This window comes from Anas platyrhynchos, chromosome 8 (assembly GCF_047663525.1).
Source record: "Anas platyrhynchos isolate ZD024472 breed Pekin duck chromosome 8, IASCAAS_PekinDuck_T2T, whole genome shotgun sequence".
In the NCBI taxonomy this organism is placed as follows: Eukaryota; Metazoa; Chordata; class Aves; order Anseriformes; family Anatidae; genus Anas; species Anas platyrhynchos.
Window position 1 is genome coordinate 27,408,518 of NC_092594.1, and position 17,169 is coordinate 27,425,686.

General features: G+C 34.4%; 1 protein-coding gene across 25 annotated transcripts in view; it reads left to right on the forward strand.

The window, feature by feature from the left end:
* The window catches only part of FUBP1 (far upstream element binding protein 1), a 37,000-nt gene that overhangs the window by 8,452 nt on the left and 11,379 nt on the right, over positions 1-17,169 (forward strand). For 3 of the 25 annotated variants that reach the window (XM_072042167.1, XM_072042172.1, XM_072042176.1), the window contains 9 exons: positions 64-164; positions 809-950; positions 1,991-2,151; positions 3,008-3,162; positions 3,245-3,324; positions 6,386-6,520; positions 7,178-7,249; positions 11,517-11,662; positions 14,177-14,224. In XM_072042167.1, the coding sequence (XP_071898268.1) occupies positions 64-164; positions 809-950; positions 1,991-2,151; positions 3,008-3,162; positions 3,245-3,324; positions 6,386-6,520; positions 7,178-7,249; positions 11,517-11,662; positions 14,177-14,224 (1,040 nt within the window). The other 22 variants (XM_027463762.3, XM_027463772.3, XM_027463771.3 and 19 more) reach the window with 18 other exon arrangements.

Genomic DNA, 17,169 nt, shown 5'->3' on the forward strand with positions numbered 1-17,169 from the left:
TTACTGTGATTTAATACAAGTTGAATGGATTGCATATACTGGAATAGTTCATTTTTATTCCAGATGATGGAACAACTCCAGATAGAATAGCCCAAATCACAGGGCCTCCTGACAGATGTCAACATGCTGCAGAAATTATTACAGATCTCCTTCGAAGTGTTCAGGTTGGGTAATGCTTAACATTGTTTGTATTAACATTTTAATATTTAACATGTTAACATTTAAAATTTCCTGTTTGGCTTTCGGAAGGACATAATGTTTTTAAAATGAGTATAACAATAAAGTAATGTAGTGGTATCTAAATCTCCTTCAAAGTTAAGTCTGGAATATGAAAGTTTTTACAACTACAGTTTTGGGAGTGGCAGGATGGCAATGGTAATATGGATCCATAGACATGGTGCTCAGTCTGGCCTTTTTAGAGCTGCTTCTGTTGTCTCTTATTAATAACCAATATGCTGTTGCTTTTAGGTTGAAATCAGTGTTTAAAAGATGGTTTTAAATGCGTATTACAAGATAGACCCCACCACTGCATTTACAGAAAGCAGGCAAAAATGATACCTTTGTATGTGTGAAGCTTCCTGTTTTTTTTGAATGTCATTTCCTTACTTGTCTTTTGTATGCAGAATTGTTCAGATCTTACACAACACCTGAATTATGTTTTAGATGTACTTTATTAAAACTGAGTAATAACATCAGATTTTTCTTAACAAATTGTGTGATTATTCCAAGCAAAAGTATCATGTTGGCTTTAGTGATTGGTTTAGGGTAGCTTTCATAGAATGTGTTAATTTGTGCTTTTTCTTTTTAGGCTGGCAACCCTGGTGGACCAGGACCTGGTGGTCGAGGAAGGGGTAGAGGTCAAGGCAACTGGAACATGGGGCCTCCTGGTGGATTACAGGAATTCAATTTTATTGTTCCCACTGGCAAAACTGGATTAATCATTGGCAAAGGCAATGTATCTTACATATATGCGTGTGTGTCTGTATGTAGTTAAAAATAAATAAATAAATAAATCTTTCCTGTTTATACAAACACCATGCTAGAGAGGTATTTAAAGAGAATTATTCTGTTCATTATTCCTTTCCTCATCAAAACACATACCTCAGTATCAAGAAGCAATCAATTTTTCTAACCTGTGTTTTTAATAGTAATAAAAAGTAAGCTACATTGGTAGTGTTTGGTAGATTCTTAAATAGATATTTTAATTAACTTGTATTTGAAACTGCTTCATCAGCCTAGAGTTACTGCATCTGTAAATCACTTTTAAAACTAATTTTCGTATATTAAGGTGATGGTGTTTACAGTGGAATCACACATAAGAAATGTTACAGGTGTCTATTATAATGATCGCTTTTCATAGAATTTCATTTTCAAAATAATTTATTGTATGCTTCTAAATGAAAATGTTAATCTTTTGTAATGTGTTTTCCAGACACAACAAGTAGGCTGACATAGTTCAGTTCTTGACCTGACGGGTTGATTTTTTTTATTGTTATTTTTAATTTTTTAAAATGCCAAGTGACCTCTGTTCTGAAAATGTGCCTGCTAATGATACAAGTAACTTCTTGGATTTCTGTAAGAGGAGGAACTATTTCAGGGGAATTTATCTTTCTGGTTTTAGTGCACTGCAGAAAATCTTAACTACTACTATACAGGAAGGTTTAATTTTGTATTTACTGGTAACTGTGGGTAGCAGTTGCTATTCATGACTAATCTTATATTTTTACATGAACAGGAAAAAAACAGTATTGTAGGAATATTTTTTTTTTCTGAGTAACAACACTGCGGTCTTAAATATTTTTACTCATTTATTGCAATTAGGGCTCTACCCACAACAAAGAGGCTCTTTGTGTTATTGGAATAATGTTCTTATATGGCATAGGTTACTTATCAGTTCTTAAACTTCCATATAGTTGATTTTCTCTAGTTTGACTGAATCTTAGTGTTTTTGTTTTAATGCATATCATAAATGCTCTGTATTGCTTTATAGGGGGTGAAACTATCAAAAGCATAAGCCAGCAGTCTGGTGCTAGAATAGAACTTCAAAGAAATCCTCCACCTAATGCGGATCCAAACATGAAGATGTTTACTATCCGTGGAACACCCCAGCAAATAGATTATGCACGGCAACTTATAGAAGAAAAGATTGGAGTAAGTGTATAAGTATTTTTTCTTTTACTATTACGACTAAATAGAGTAGTATCCATTTTGGAGATTTTTATTTCACTTCTGAATTATATAGTTTAGATGGTTTATAATAAACAGTGGTAATTGTGTTGTTTAAAGTGATAAAACTGCTAATTTAAGATAACATTATGTCCTGGTTTCAGTTAGGACAGAGTTAATTAAAATAAAAATGCAAATAAACAAGGGCTTGAAATAGGTACTTCATTCAGTGTAGTATAGTTTTTTGTTTTCTAATAATGTGTTCTTGAAGATGCCCACTTTGTACATAACAAAACATTTGACAACTTCAAAGGTATCCTCGGTGTTCTTAAAACTAGTAAACTACAGGTATTGTATTTCAGTCTCGGTATGTTTAGGTGCAGTTTTAATTCTTTAGGTACAGTTCTTAAAACGTACCGTACTTTGTTTGCATGTGTATGCATGTAAACAAGTTGACAGCCTATTTTTTGTACCTGATCTTATAAACATGTAGTTATTAAGATTAGCCAGATTTAGACATGTCAGTTTATTTTTAAACAGTGACGTCCTTTCATTGTTGAAACAACTTATGGAAAAATCCATGTTTATTTGTAAAATCATTTTATCAAGAAAACTGAAATAAATGCAACTTAGTTATTGCTGACACAGCTGCTTTTAAGTGTATTCGATAACTAGTTATAAACCTAATTTATCAAAAAAGACTTGACTCTCCAGTCTTTATTGAAGAGCCATCAAACCTTTTGGATTTTATTCCTAAATGGTTCAGATTTATACTTCTAAACTGCAGAAGAACAAGGACTTGGGGGTTTATTTTCATCTGTGCTCTACTTCCATTATACAGGGTCCTGTAAATCCATTGGGTCCACCTGTTCCTCATGGACCCCATGGTGTTGTTCCTGGCCCACATGGACCTCCTGGGCCACCAGGTCCTGGTGCTCCCATGGGACCATATAACCCAGCTCCTTATAATCCAGGGCCTCCTGGCCCTGCACCTCAGTAAGTATTGCTTCAGCTAGTTTCCTTTTTTTCCAGTGATCCTGGGACTGGCTTTCACTGTGTTTCACTTGATGTTTTATAGTGGTCCTCCAGCTCCATATGCTCCGCAAGGATGGGGAAATGCTTATCCACACTGGCAGCCACCAAATCCGCCAGATCCAGGTAAGAAATGTCAACAGTTTACTGTAGTGTGATATGCTTTCAGTAAAATCCACTTTGTCCTTACAAATGTGTGTTCTTAATGCATTTGTGTTACGCTGGTAAATCAGAAAAAGTTGCTGTTCTTCAGGTTTTTCTTTATAGATGCTCAATTTATATGTTTTATGCTTCTGTGTTGCTTAATTTGTTGAAATTGAGTTGTCACAGCTGGAATATGCTTCTTTAATGAACGTTTTTGATCTTGCCTCCCAATTTATGCTACTTCTTCTTACAAGGTGCTTGCTTAACTGATTTTTGTGCAAATCAGTTCATTATTCTTGTAATGGAATATGATTAGCTTTTGTTTTTACATAAAGTTCTTTAATTAGGATGTATTTTCTTTCCTAATACTCAATGAGTCTTTTTATTTTATTTTGAACAGTGTCCCTGATCCTGACTTTGCCCAGTATGCTGTATTATGTATTTCTAGTTTTTGTTCACGTATATGAAATTGCTCCTCAGAATATGGTACACAGATCTGCTCAATCCTTCTTGACTATTAAAACTTCTGTTGAACTGTTGCAAGTAAAGTGGATAGGATTATGTTTTGAGGCTTTGCTTATAATGGTTTTGTATTTCCTTCTGAAAGCCATCTTTGGAGAATCTGTTTCTTCTACTTCTGTTTATCTTTGTCAAAATCAGGATTTTTTTCTTGATTACAACTTCTCGAAGTTTTAGTCTCCTGACTTTCTTTAAAAGAGTTACTTCCTTTGGTTGGACTAGAGCAAGTGGGGAAACTGAACTGCAGTCCCAGAAGGCATGGTAAGGCTAGATACTTGAGTCACTTGTACCTCATTTGTTTGAGGTAGACCCTCTTCAGAACTTCAACTGAAAGACCTCAATTTGATTTTTGTTTTAAATGGAGTAAATATTTTGTGATAGCCACTGGTCCTGACAAAAGTGAAATAGGATAGGGCTTTGGAGAATGTTGAAATCTACAGAGTTCTGTTCATGTTCAATTCTTTTATATATCTGTTCTTGGCAAAGAACCATCTCTATTTTCAGTTCTCAGACTTCTATGGTAGCTCTGCATGTATTCCATTTAGTATTAAAAAATGCCTGTTATCAGTATTTAATGGTAAAATAATTCAAAGTGACTTGACTTGAATTCTCAGCCTACCAACTGTCATTTAATGCAATACCACTCTCAAAATGTTGCAGTCTTCTTCACTCTCACCTTTTCCTTGTTTTATGAAATTATTTCTCTGCATAACGATACGTAAGAAAAATGACAAACACTCATCTTGATGTCATCTTGATGATTTTATCATTGTTTTTCAGATAAACACTTGTCTTGCAAATCTAATTAAGTTTTTCCTAGGTGCAGCTGAAGTCAGTGTTTCTTTTGACTAGCATTTACTTGAATGAATTTTTGTACAGGTGTTTTTACACTTATTTCAGTGAAATAAATGGATTATTGCAGTCATTTTTTCAGATACGCTCTCCAAAATCATGCTTGTATCACGTGACAGTGGAGCTAGTTACCAGATTTCTTTGGAGATTTAGTGAATCCCACACAGTGTTCTTCTATTCTAGAGCAATAGCTACCAAGGGGTGTGGGGTGGAATCAAGCAATGGCTTTTTTTATATATTTACAGGTAACTTTAGAGTAGTAAATGTTAGTTTTATGTTAAATGACACTGTGCCAATATCAGTTGCATCTGTCATGAGCAGTGTTGCTTCTTTATCCAAGCTGTTCAAGAGATGTGGTTCCTCCTGCTGTACACTTTGTTCAGTAACTAAATGTGTTAAGCTGGGTATGTAACTGTTTGGGTTGTGTGGAAACATTCCTGTAATGCATAATAGATTATCCCTTGACAGTCTTCCTCTTTCCCCAGAAAAGTTGAGCGCAGTGCCAGGGCATATTGCTTACATCCACTGTTGTCAATGCAAGCAGTGTATTTCTAAAAGGGAAACAGCCTGTTAACTTTGCTTTCTGTATGCTGATCTATTATATGCATTTTATCTGGTTACGTTTGAAATACTGCATGAAATTTGTTGTTTCATGTCTCTACTTTGTTCAAGGAATATTTTTATTTCTCTTCAGTTAGTCACTGACTTAACTGTTTTTGGTTTGGGGGAATATTCTTTCGTTCCTAAAACGTTTTGTTGTCTGTGTTCTATGTGAAGTTTTTCCATCATTTGGCCCCATTTATTTGCAGATACTTTTGTTATCTAAGGATGCAAATGGTGTTAAAAGATACTGGTTGTGTTATGAAACGTCATGGTCTCTAATAGTAGATTTACAATTTCTGTGGTTTGCCAGTCTGTTAATGTAATCAATCTCTGTGTGATTCAGCAAGAAGAATAACCGTTCCTAAAGGCTATATGTGAAAAACGTTAGAGAAATAAGACTCTAGGAAGCTCCATCATTGGCCTACCTAGATGTAGTTAAAAATAAGGGAAGCATGGAGATAGCTGCAGAAGATGAAAGTGTTACAATCATTTTTTTACTAAAAAGCTGTAAGTAAACAGTGATGCTTTATAGCCATGTATGAGAATTCAGGTTCTTAAAATGCTGTGTTTCTGTATTTCGCTTTTACCTTAAGATTTACCTATCAAACACTGCAAATGCGTAGTAAGACTTGTATGCTTCTATTTTCAGAAATATGTATTTAGCATGCATGTGCTGGAATTGCTAGTGTGAGGCTATAATGAAAGTGAAACCACTGAAATTGTTTGGTGCTGGAATGATTCATTTTTGCTGCCATTGAGTAACATGATTACTTTAAATGTGAGACTGTTTCTGCTTATATCACCTTTAAAATTAATAAATGGTGTTATAGTAGTGTGGGTTCTAGAATGATATTATCTCAGCAGTCCTATGAAAGTCTAGCTTGTACCATATGCTTGTCTGAAACCTGACAGAAAGTTTGTGCCAGAACAAAAAGAACAGGTTGATGTGATTACTTGGTTTAGATGAATTTTTCTCTTGGAGGAAAATGCAAGTGCATAAGAACAGGGTAAGTTGAGAGCAGCATTCAGTTCATATTACTCTTGTAAATGGTTACTTTTTGTTTCATAGGCAAGCCAGGAACAGATCCCAATTCAGCAGCATGGGCAGCTTACTATGCTCACTACTATCAGCAGCAAGCACAGCCACCACCTGCAGCCCCTCCTGGTGGACCAGCTACAACCCAAACTAATGGGCAAGGTAGCAGTTTAATAAAATGAATTAATTGCTCCTTTCTGGGGGTGTAGATGAACTATTATTTTTATTGCTGTCTTCATATATTGGGTAAACTTATTCTGTGGTGGTTTGTTTTCTTGGGAAACTGTTGCTTACAGCCTTCATCTGATGATATTCTTCATTTCAGCAGTACTGAGGGTAATCTTGAATATGTCTTGTAATATAATTCCAAAGGCATACTTTTCCAGTAGCTTGGGCTGATTTAATTGCATCTTTATAGTGAGGTCAGTCACGAGTGAAAGAGTGAGCAAAACAGTTAATTGTCAATTGCTTAAACTGTTGCATCACTTTCAGTGGTTTTAGGAAAACTGCTTGTAGTATGTACTTTTGTGTTACAGTCTGCATGAGGCTTAACACATTTTAATTAGTATTTTGTACTGTGAGTGATGTACAATTTACAATTGAATTCTGAACATATGCTGAGCGCTTCAAGTAATTCTTTGTGGTTTCTTCTAGTAATCATTTGTATTTGTAGTAGCTTGGACCGCATAGGTTTCTAGGGTCAAATTTGAATAACATAATTGAGATTGTTACTGAAAAAGTCAGGTGATGATTTTTATGTCTGTATATAAACAGAAATTGTAGTTTTATCTAGACCTTTTTTGTTGTTATTGTTTAATTCAGGAGATCAACCAAATCCGGCACCAGCAGGACAGGTTGACTATACAAAGGCATGGGAGGAGTACTACAAAAAAATGGGTATGTGTGTATGTTTTCCATGTTGTATAGTAAGATGCTATAGATCTGCGTAACTCATTAGATGTGTTTTTTTTTTTCTTAAAGAAAATGCATTGTCCATTTGTCTTCGAACTGTAGCATCTAAAATCCCTGAACCTTGAAGAAAATCAGAAAATAGTATTCAAGGCGTTTACTTGTATTGATGCTAGTAATCAGCTTTAGCAAAACATTTACTACTTAAATGTCTCTACTTGATGACTGGGAAACAATACGTTTTAGATGCTTCAATTTGAGTATTTTTAAGTGTATGAAAGTATGTTTTGGAGGTCTGCTTTTTATGAAGCTGTTGATTTTATTGTTCAATAGCTGTGTTGCCTATTCTGTTAAAATTACGTATCTTTTTTCTTTAACATTTGCTTTCTGTGATGAAGGTATTAAATGTCATAACTAACCTTCATTTACATCATACACTTCCTTGAGTTGTGTTTGCTCTGCAGCATTTAAGACGCGTATTTTAAACTGCGGTTTATGTATAATTGCTAGCTTCTTAAAAATATTTTGCTTGGCTTCACTTTGAAGAATTGAAAAAAAATTTACATTAAGTTCAAGGCTCCTCATTTACTGAATAAAGAAAGAATATGTGCTGTTGATGCATTGGCAGAAGGCACGGTCTTTTAAATAATGGTAAGGTCTTGCATGTCAATGTTTTGGCCATAGTGACCACTCCTGGATATTATGCATAATGTAGATTTGTATACAGAGGACTAATGGCCTTATGAATACATACCAGTGCTCTGGGATCTCACTTCGACCAAACATACAGTAGTATCTGATTTTGGCACAGTGTTAAAATGAAACACAAAAGTTAAAGGGATATTTCAAGAATTGTATATCAAGAAAAATGAAACAACAATTGCAATAGAAGTTTTAAACACGTGATTTTAAGATGTAATGGAAATTCTTTTTCTTCCTGTTTCATTTTTTCTGTTGCTGTTGTTTTGCATTTGGTGTTTTTTCCTAAATTTACTGTCTCTTGGTTCAGCTCATGTTCTTCAATGCAAAGTACTAGGGTATTTCATTATCTTTAAGAGTAATCTAACTTGTTGGTTCTTACTTGTTATCTCTGGAAAGCAAAGTTTGGGTTACACTAGTCTTGCACGTGCTCTAACTAAATACCAGCTAGTAAAAAGAGTTTTGATAAGGATTTTGGGAGCATGTCCAAAGAGGAATATTAATTCAAGAGGAACCATCAGGAAATGTAAGTAATTGCTCTTAAATTTCAAAGTTGATAAATTCTAACACAAAATTCAGATATCTAAGAGGAAAAACAAGTAGTTCTGATCTTCACTTATTTTTCTGATCTTTGCCTGAAGGGGAGCTCTTGATATGTGCACTCTTGAAAAGTGTGTTTATAAATCATGAGAACTTCCTGCTTCATCAGCATGTTAAAAATGTTGAGATGGAAGATGTAATTTCAATTAAGATTCACTTAGAAAAGAGGATGAACTGAACAAGTGGGGCTGAAGAGCAGAGATTGCCCATCTAGCACTAAATATGGAGGCAGGGAAAAACACTGCCTGAAGTTTAACAGTGTTTAGTAATAGTAAAAATTCTGACAAATTGGAAGGCATTCCATCAGCAAGTTCTTGTGGGCTCCACTCTCCCAAATACAGCTACTGCTGTTCTTCTGGTAGTTGTCTAATGGTCCTGTTTCTGGTAACTATTGCAAAAGGGGAAAAGTAGGAATTACAGTTCATTCTTGGACTCAGTTTCATTTTTTTTCCACAGCAGAGATAATTACAGAAACAACTGTTAAAAAAAACTTCCAAGTGTCGTTTCAGAAAACTAAACTGGAACTTGGGACTACCCAAAGTGACTTCCTACCTGTGTGATAGGACACAGCTACTCACAGAGAGCATGTGTTTTGCCCATGACTTAAAGTGTATAAGAGTGACTTAAAAATAACCTGTTTCCAACTTGGAAATAGAGTGGCAAAATCCATCCTATGTTTCAAACCTTTATTTTGCTCAGGAGCTATTGCTTTGAGTAACAAATACAGTTAAAAGTAAGACTGAAGAACTGATGACATTACTTATCCACACTGGTAAGTTACTCTATGTGGATCTTGTAGGTGACTCAGATCCTTTTATTTTTGTGGTACCCGAAGTCATGAATGCAGACAACTTGTTTTAAACTTCCTTAGTGTATTACAAGTTAATAAGACAGCAGTTTAACTCTTGAAGACATATCGGTGCTGTTGTCTTCAGTTAAAGGCATACTATTCTTCTGCCTACAAGAGTTGAAATGAAGATTAGTATAGGTGGGCCCTAAAAATCTCATAAGGATGGCAGTTCCCACTAAGCACGAAGTGACACTTTAGTAAATGATCTGTATGTCACTACAGGAGTTTGTAAATATATTGTTTAAAGTTGTTATAATATACTGATGTCTTGATTTGTAATAAAGAGATATCATAATAAAACGGTAGAACTATTCTTTAATGATTCCTCAGCATTGTAGCATGAATGAGGGAAAAGAAAAGCTTTCCCTTATTAGAATCACCCTCCATGTTTGAGAAGTGGAAGAAATGTAGAATCCTCTGGAGTTTTCTTTCTTAGCCTGCCTTAATGGAAGAGATATTCTGTGTTTATTATGTTGCCTTTAAATACAGTTAATCACTTTCACTTATTAGTGCTCCAGGTGAATCTGGATGTTAATGAGCATGTTCCGGTGCAGTTCTGTGCACTCAGAAGGTTTTGACTAAGCTGCTGAATTCCATGTGTAGTTTCAGAATGGCTTGCAATACTTCGTAGAGGAACAGTGCAGCTAAAATATTGCAAGATTTTATTAACCCATTCTAGGGCAATAAGTGTAGATGTCAAACTTACTATGTTTGATATATTATTTGAATTTAAGCACTTTCTTAGCATAGCTGGTTAAATGTTGAAAGATTCTTGGGTCATAATGCGTAAAAAATGCTTTAGATTTTTAGTAACTGGATTCAGACCTAAATTCTGATGTCATAGATTAATAATGAACTTGGAAAAAGTGCATCCTGAGATAATTAGAAACCATACTGAAGATAGTTTAGGTGAAAATTGTTGATCAAAAGTGTAGATTGTAACGTGGTTTCAGCTCTGAACTTCTAATGTTTTTCTGGGAAATATTTGCTTTACTGCTTTACTCAAAAACTGATGGAGAAGATGATGTTGTTTCTTTTAATATATCTACAGAGTAAGTGGAAAAAATACATAAATTGTAGAGATGGTTGGAAAAGGAAGATAGTATTTTGAAGACATTCAGGATAGTGCTTTCCCAAATGTTTGGCTTCCCAGCTCACACTTGAGGAGGACTGGGAGAAAAGACATGCATGTAAGAGAAGTGTGGGTGACTAGTCCTCTTCATGTGAATTTTCTGTGTAAAAGTATTAAAAATATACAAACAAAAAAACAACCTGATACCCTATAAAGCAGTTTCAGAATCCTTTGTATTCATTTTCTGCAGAAGGGTGATCAGTGATCTTATACCTGAATAAAAAGTGAGGGGTTGTGGATAGGATTGAAACCTTTCAGCCCTTGTTCTTGGGAAGCTCCCCTGTTGTTGGAGCCGTAATATTTTTGATGCATTACAGAGTCCTGGTGTATTAGTCTATCACCTTTGCAAAGTTTTTAAGGTGTAGCTTGATTTTGTTGGAAGGATTGGTAGTTCTCAGCTGCGTGCATGTGTTTACACTTACTTTTAGAGGCTTGGAACTTGCAACTTGGGTTGAGAGATGTTTCAGATCTATACTCTGTTTTTGAATAAATGTTCACAAACATCAGTGCTCTTTTGAAAAAAGTAACATGTACTAACCCCAAAATCACATTAAGGGTGCCAAAATTGGGAGAATGAATGAATGAATTACTGAATTAAGTAATGCAGCCTGTATAATATGATAAATCCTGTCAGTCTAGGCAGATGACCTGATCTCCCTTGTTGACCTGTATTTCAATATAAATGCTACTGATTGACTAGGATAGTTTTGATCAGATGCTTTAAACACTTAGTGCTCTGGAACATGATTCAAGAGTGAGAATTTTCTGTCCTAATGGTTTCTTGGTTTTGTTTGGGCATCACTGCATTAAAATAATGGGAAGAGCAGTTAGTTCAAAAGGAGCAACCACAAGGCTATTCAAAAGCCTTCAAGAAATATTGCGATAAACAAAATGACATTTGTTAGGCAGTGAGATTTTGAAATTTTCTCACTTGTATTGCATCAGCAAAGCTATATAAATGTAAATACTTGTAGGTCAAGCAGTTCCTGCGCCTGCTGGAGCTCCGCCAGGTGGTCAGCCAGATTACAGTGCGGCATGGGCTGAGTACTACAGACAACAGGCAGCATATTACGCCCAGACAAGTCCACAGGGAATGCCACAACATCCTCCAGCACCACAGGTACAGTTTATTAAATGTGCTTTTCTGGCTGGCTTCTGTTTCAGTGGTTACAGATATTTTTTTGCATGTCTCCTGCTTTGTTACCTTTGGAGTATGCATCTTTTCTTTTTTTTTTCTAGCAAAATAACTATCAGAATAATTAATAGATGACTTTGATTACCGGATAACTTGAGTTCTTTATCTATCCATATGTTTGGTGATTTTGATTTTTTAAAAAAAGAAAAAGAAACTTTCTCCTCCCAGGGTTTTGAAAACCATGCAAGAAGCCACCACCATTTACATTAACCAATTTTTCTTTCTTAAAGGCTTCACTCCTGAGTTAGCTCAATTTAAAGGATTTTCTTTAACTTTTTGTGTATCTCTTATGTATCTCTTCTGCACAGGGCCAATAATAAGAAGTGGACAATACAGTATTTGCTTCATTGTGTGGGGGAAAAAACCTTTGTTAAATGTATGGATGCAGACGCCTTGATGAAGATCTTAATTTTGTTTGGTTAAAAAAAAAAGTAGTGTTTTTGAAAATGTACAAAATATCTATCACTACTGATAGGAGGTAATATTTCTGTGTAGAAATGAAAAATGGTTTGTTTTTAGTATTAGTGTAGATGTACACATTCCAGCAAATGTATTTGCAATTATGTGGTCGATGCTTTGTGATATAAATGTACTTTTTCAATGTATTCTTTATCACTTTTAAAATGCCTGTTTTGTGCTTTACAATAAATAATATGAAACCTCCTGTGTCGGTAAGTTGGATATGTGGGTATTTAAAGAGTTATAGGATTGATTTGCAACGCTGAATCAAGGTACCTGTACAGAAATGAGATTTTTTCCCCCGAAACTTTGCAGAGTTTTAAGAAGTTGTTGTTAGCATGTTTTTCCCCTCTTGCAGAATAGTTATAGGTGGAGGATCTCTTTCATTCATTGTGTGTTGCTGCCTAGCACCAATAATCTTGATACCTTAATTTTCTTTCTATTTGTTTAAAACTGCATGTGTTTAAGAAAGTGATCTTTTGGCATACTTCCATTGCATTAACAGTGAAATTTCCTTTTATATGTGACCACTGTTTCAGACCTGTACAGCTGTTTACAACAGAGCTTCTGTTCTTAATTGAATACTTCAAAACTGTTCCTGTATAACTATTTTAAGGATTTTTCAGACTAGTTATAACATTTATTTTAAGTGTAATGTGCTTAAGCCTTCAATTTGAAGTAGTCCACTTCAAAATTCAGTGTAGAAAAGTCAATATGGTATGCATAGTAGTTTTAAAAAAAAAAAAAAAAATTGCATCTGTCCTTGAAACGCTGTTTTGTTTGAGTGGTGGGGAGTGGTTGAGAACTTCCTGCAAAGCAGATAACTTCTGTTTTTGTAAATACTGAAGACAAGTATTTGAATCAATTGATTTTTTTTTTTAATATACTTGAAACTTACTGCTCTAATGCTCATACTAAAAGTCTGATTCTCTTGAAATCCTATGTTTGCTCTTTGCATATTTATTGGCTCTTTGCATATATTAGACTACATGCAATACAGTCTGTCTTGCCATTGTCTGTTGAAGTGCAGGTTTGATCCAGCCAGTATAGAACTAGCTCTATAGGGGTGAGGAGGACTGTGCTGTGTATCATCCTTGATTGTTCCTTCAAGGAGCATTGCACTGTAAGTACATCAGAATGACAAATTGATGAACTGCAACAGTATCTTTTTGTCGATGTTCCACATAATGAAAATGCCATACTTGTGTGAATATTATGTTGGAATACAGTGCTGATATCTTAGGAAAACGTAATTGCTTCTTAATTCAAAAACATAGGTTTGTGTATATACATATTACATACACATAATGTGAGCTTTGTGGGTAAGTATTCGTGAAACGTTCAGCAATAGCTAAAGAAAATCATGTTTTTGTTTCTGAGTAATAGTACTCTTTGAGACGGCTGTATCATTCAGTATATTAAAGTATGCATATCATAACATTGAAGTTTTTGGAACCACTTGATAGCCAGAAGTTGTCTTTGTCTTCAGTTAGTTTGAAGATATGTAGTGATATAGGTATGTTTTAATTCTATATCTGTTACTTGCTTTATCCTTTGGAACACCATATTGTTGCTTTGAGAATACATTTTTTTAGAGTGGCTGCACAGAGAAGTAAAAGTTAAGGCTTGAAAAAATTGAAGTAGTTTATTCAGGTAATTAGCAATGTATGTTTTGTGCTGTAGAAATCGAAGGAATTATTTTTATCCCTTTTACAATTAGGAATTATTCTGGTACCTTATAAAAGGATAGGACAGTATTTGCTATCTTTAGTGTAGGGTATGAAGTTTAATAGTTCAGATATTTTGCATGGTATTTTGTAGATAACCTTATAGAATGGTGCATTTATGATGTACTAAACTGAGCAAAATTGAATTCACTGGATTCTTTATCATTCACAAAATGGAGGCTGTTGATTTTGATTCATTTAAGGTATAAAATCTTTATTAATTGCAAACAGTGCAATTATTTATACTTCACAGTGCCTTCCCAGACCTTCCACCTTAGGTTCTGCTGCAAAAAAGCAACAGGTAAGCACAACCTAAGGAAGTATATAAATTTAAATATTTCAGTACATTAATGTTGTCCCTGTGAGATCTTTGTGGTTGTGTATTGAAAAGCAATCTGCTGCTTTCCCAAATGCATTGTTACTCATGGTTCCATTTCAGTGGAAAGAAAGTCTTTTAAGTTTTTAAACAACTGTTTCTATTTCTAGGTAAATATGTATCCTTTTTTTTTTTTTTTTTTTTTTTTTTTTTTTTTAGAAAAGATTAGTAGATTGCATTAATTGAAGTTAAGCAAAATAAGTATTTTTTGTTACTTTTCCTCAAATAGTTACTTGTTGCAATTAAAGAATCAAAACCTTTAAAATATGCAGGAATTACTTTGGTTAGAAACTTCAACAGCCTTCACAAATGTTTTTTATAGTAGGGCACTGTTCTCGCTCAAACACGTAAGACTTAAATATAAAGAATATAACTTCTTGTTGTTATCACTGAACTTGATAAGTTGTCTTACAGTTACAGTGTGTTAGTGGAATTTTTAGATAAATTAGTTTGTTTACTCATACTTGACATGGTAGGAAAATAGATTCTAGAGTTTCACAGATGAGTATGTTTTATTTGGAAAAGCATGTGCACCAGTTAAATGTTAACAGTACAGCAAATAATATTTTATCTACATAGCAGTCAGTGTATCCTGTTTCATGATACTTTAACTGAATTGCTGTATATTTTGATAGTTTAAAATGTTTGTATGTCTTACAGATGGTCTGGTACAGGTTTTTGTTTCCTTTTTTAGCTTAAAGTAAAGCAGCATCTATTTGTTTGTTGATTATTCTGTTTCTAAAATGTGCTGCTCCTCTTTCAAAAGTCCTGCTTATCTGTACATTAAAGAAAAATATTCAAAAATACTGCCTTCATTTTCACACACAGTGCTGAAGATGCTGCAAGCACCAAATCATAGCTCATAGAATCAGGTCCTGAGATAGTTACTACCAGTAAAGAGGAATCCTTTGAGTGTATGCCATTGGTGAGCCGATGAGCATGGACCATAGAAGGGCTCCATGTAGAAGGTAAAATTGGCAAAAACATAACAGATTTGAAATGTATCCCATACATAATGGTGTAGGGTATAATTTTTGTTTTGATCACTTTTCATTCTTTAAAGTATTATTTGTTTGACCATAAATGTTCCATAATCTGTTAAGTTTTTAAACTGTGATTTAATAATAATAAGCAATCTATTTTAATTTATATTCTTCTAAACAGCCAAGCTTAGATATATTGACTTTTTGAACTAAATTAATAGTTGTGCTTCAGTTTCTCAAGCTACTTAATGTATGATGGTCTGTAGTTTAATGTGTAACTTGACTTCATTTTTGACACAAGAAAAAGTTAGGTGTGTCCCATTTGGATTTTGATTCCATGAATTTAGTGTTGGGGTGAGTCATTTGTTCGCTTCTTTTTACATGGTACTTTTTTTCTACAACTGTTGTTCCTAAAATGTATTTAACAGTCTTTCAATTGCTAAGTTTAGCCAGTAGAAGGAAATAGAGAAGAAAGCCTGTTTTTTGGAACGTTGCTAGGGTGTGGAAGATGAGTTTCTTACCTTAGTGTGTAGCGGTTTTGGTGTATTGACTTTCAGCTTTCTCACTGATGGGCTTAGAGGCATGCTGTTTCGTACTAAGCTTAGAGTTTATTTTTCAACTCTCTCAAAATTCATAGTTCTTGGGAAAACAGAAAATACATTATTGGAGTTATCCTGATCCAAAAAGATGATGGGATTTTCTTAGGAATGTAATAAAAGCTATCTTGAAATGTTTCTTGCATTTTCCCCCTTAGAATCTCAAAAATTAGGTAGAATGTGAAGAACATAAAAAGTTTTGAAGGGAAGCATAAAGTTCAAAGTAGGACAAATGTTTTCATATAGCCTTCTGCAGCATATATGTTAATAGGACATTAAGTAAAATATCGGGTGGGTAATCTTCAACCTAACATGACCGTAGGTCACCTATTTAAATTGACCAGGCAGACAGGATCATTATTCAACTTGTACAGCCTATCTTGACATATTTCATTGTTTTTCTGGTGGTATTTTATTGGATGATAGAAACTGTTTCTCCCCTGTTCTATTCCAAAGTGATTTTTAAGTTTTCCATTGCATGCTAAGAGCTTCTTATTTTGCCTTTTTCTGAAAATGGTGGGAGGAAGGGAGGACCCCAGGCCTTTCAGAAAGCATACAGTTGACAGGATTCCCTCTTCCCTAGTAATAGCTTGTGAAACTCTTATGTATGCACAAATATTTCTCTTGTGTGCATGTGAAATGCATTTTCGTCCTGAGAAAAGTGTTCTCTGCAGAAACTACCCGTGTGTAAAAAGAAGATTGGCTTTAAAAGGCAACTGTGATGGGAACAGTGTCTTAGGGAGATGCAGCTTGGACTTGAGGTAAATTGAATGCTTTACAAAAATGTGGTTTTGAGCTTGGCATTGTATGTAATATGGGTACACGTTAACTGTATAATGTTTTTTGTATGGTTTTTCTCAATAAATGTAAACTGATGGATAATAATAGAAATGTTCTTGTCTTCTTTGTGCTCCTACCGTGCCTTAATTAGTTTTAAATTACAGCTTCAAAGGAAAGGTATTGCAGCAACTAGTACTTATGTGAATGAACATCACCCACATGAAAATACATGTATATGGCTATTAGGATAAATGCTCATTGAAAACCCTGTAGTTTATCATTTTTTCAAAATGTCTGAATTTACAACTTTTATTGAGGCAGAAGAATGACTTTTAATAGGTAACTGTACAGAGAGCAGTCATCATGATTGAGCATAATAGAATTTTGTTCAGTCATTTTGAAATGATGGCATAAATTTAATTTGCTGCAGATTGTGTCTTATGTTAAGGCTCTCCACATGCTTTTCAATTTAAAATGTGACTTGTTTGTAAAATAACTCTTAAACAAGCTT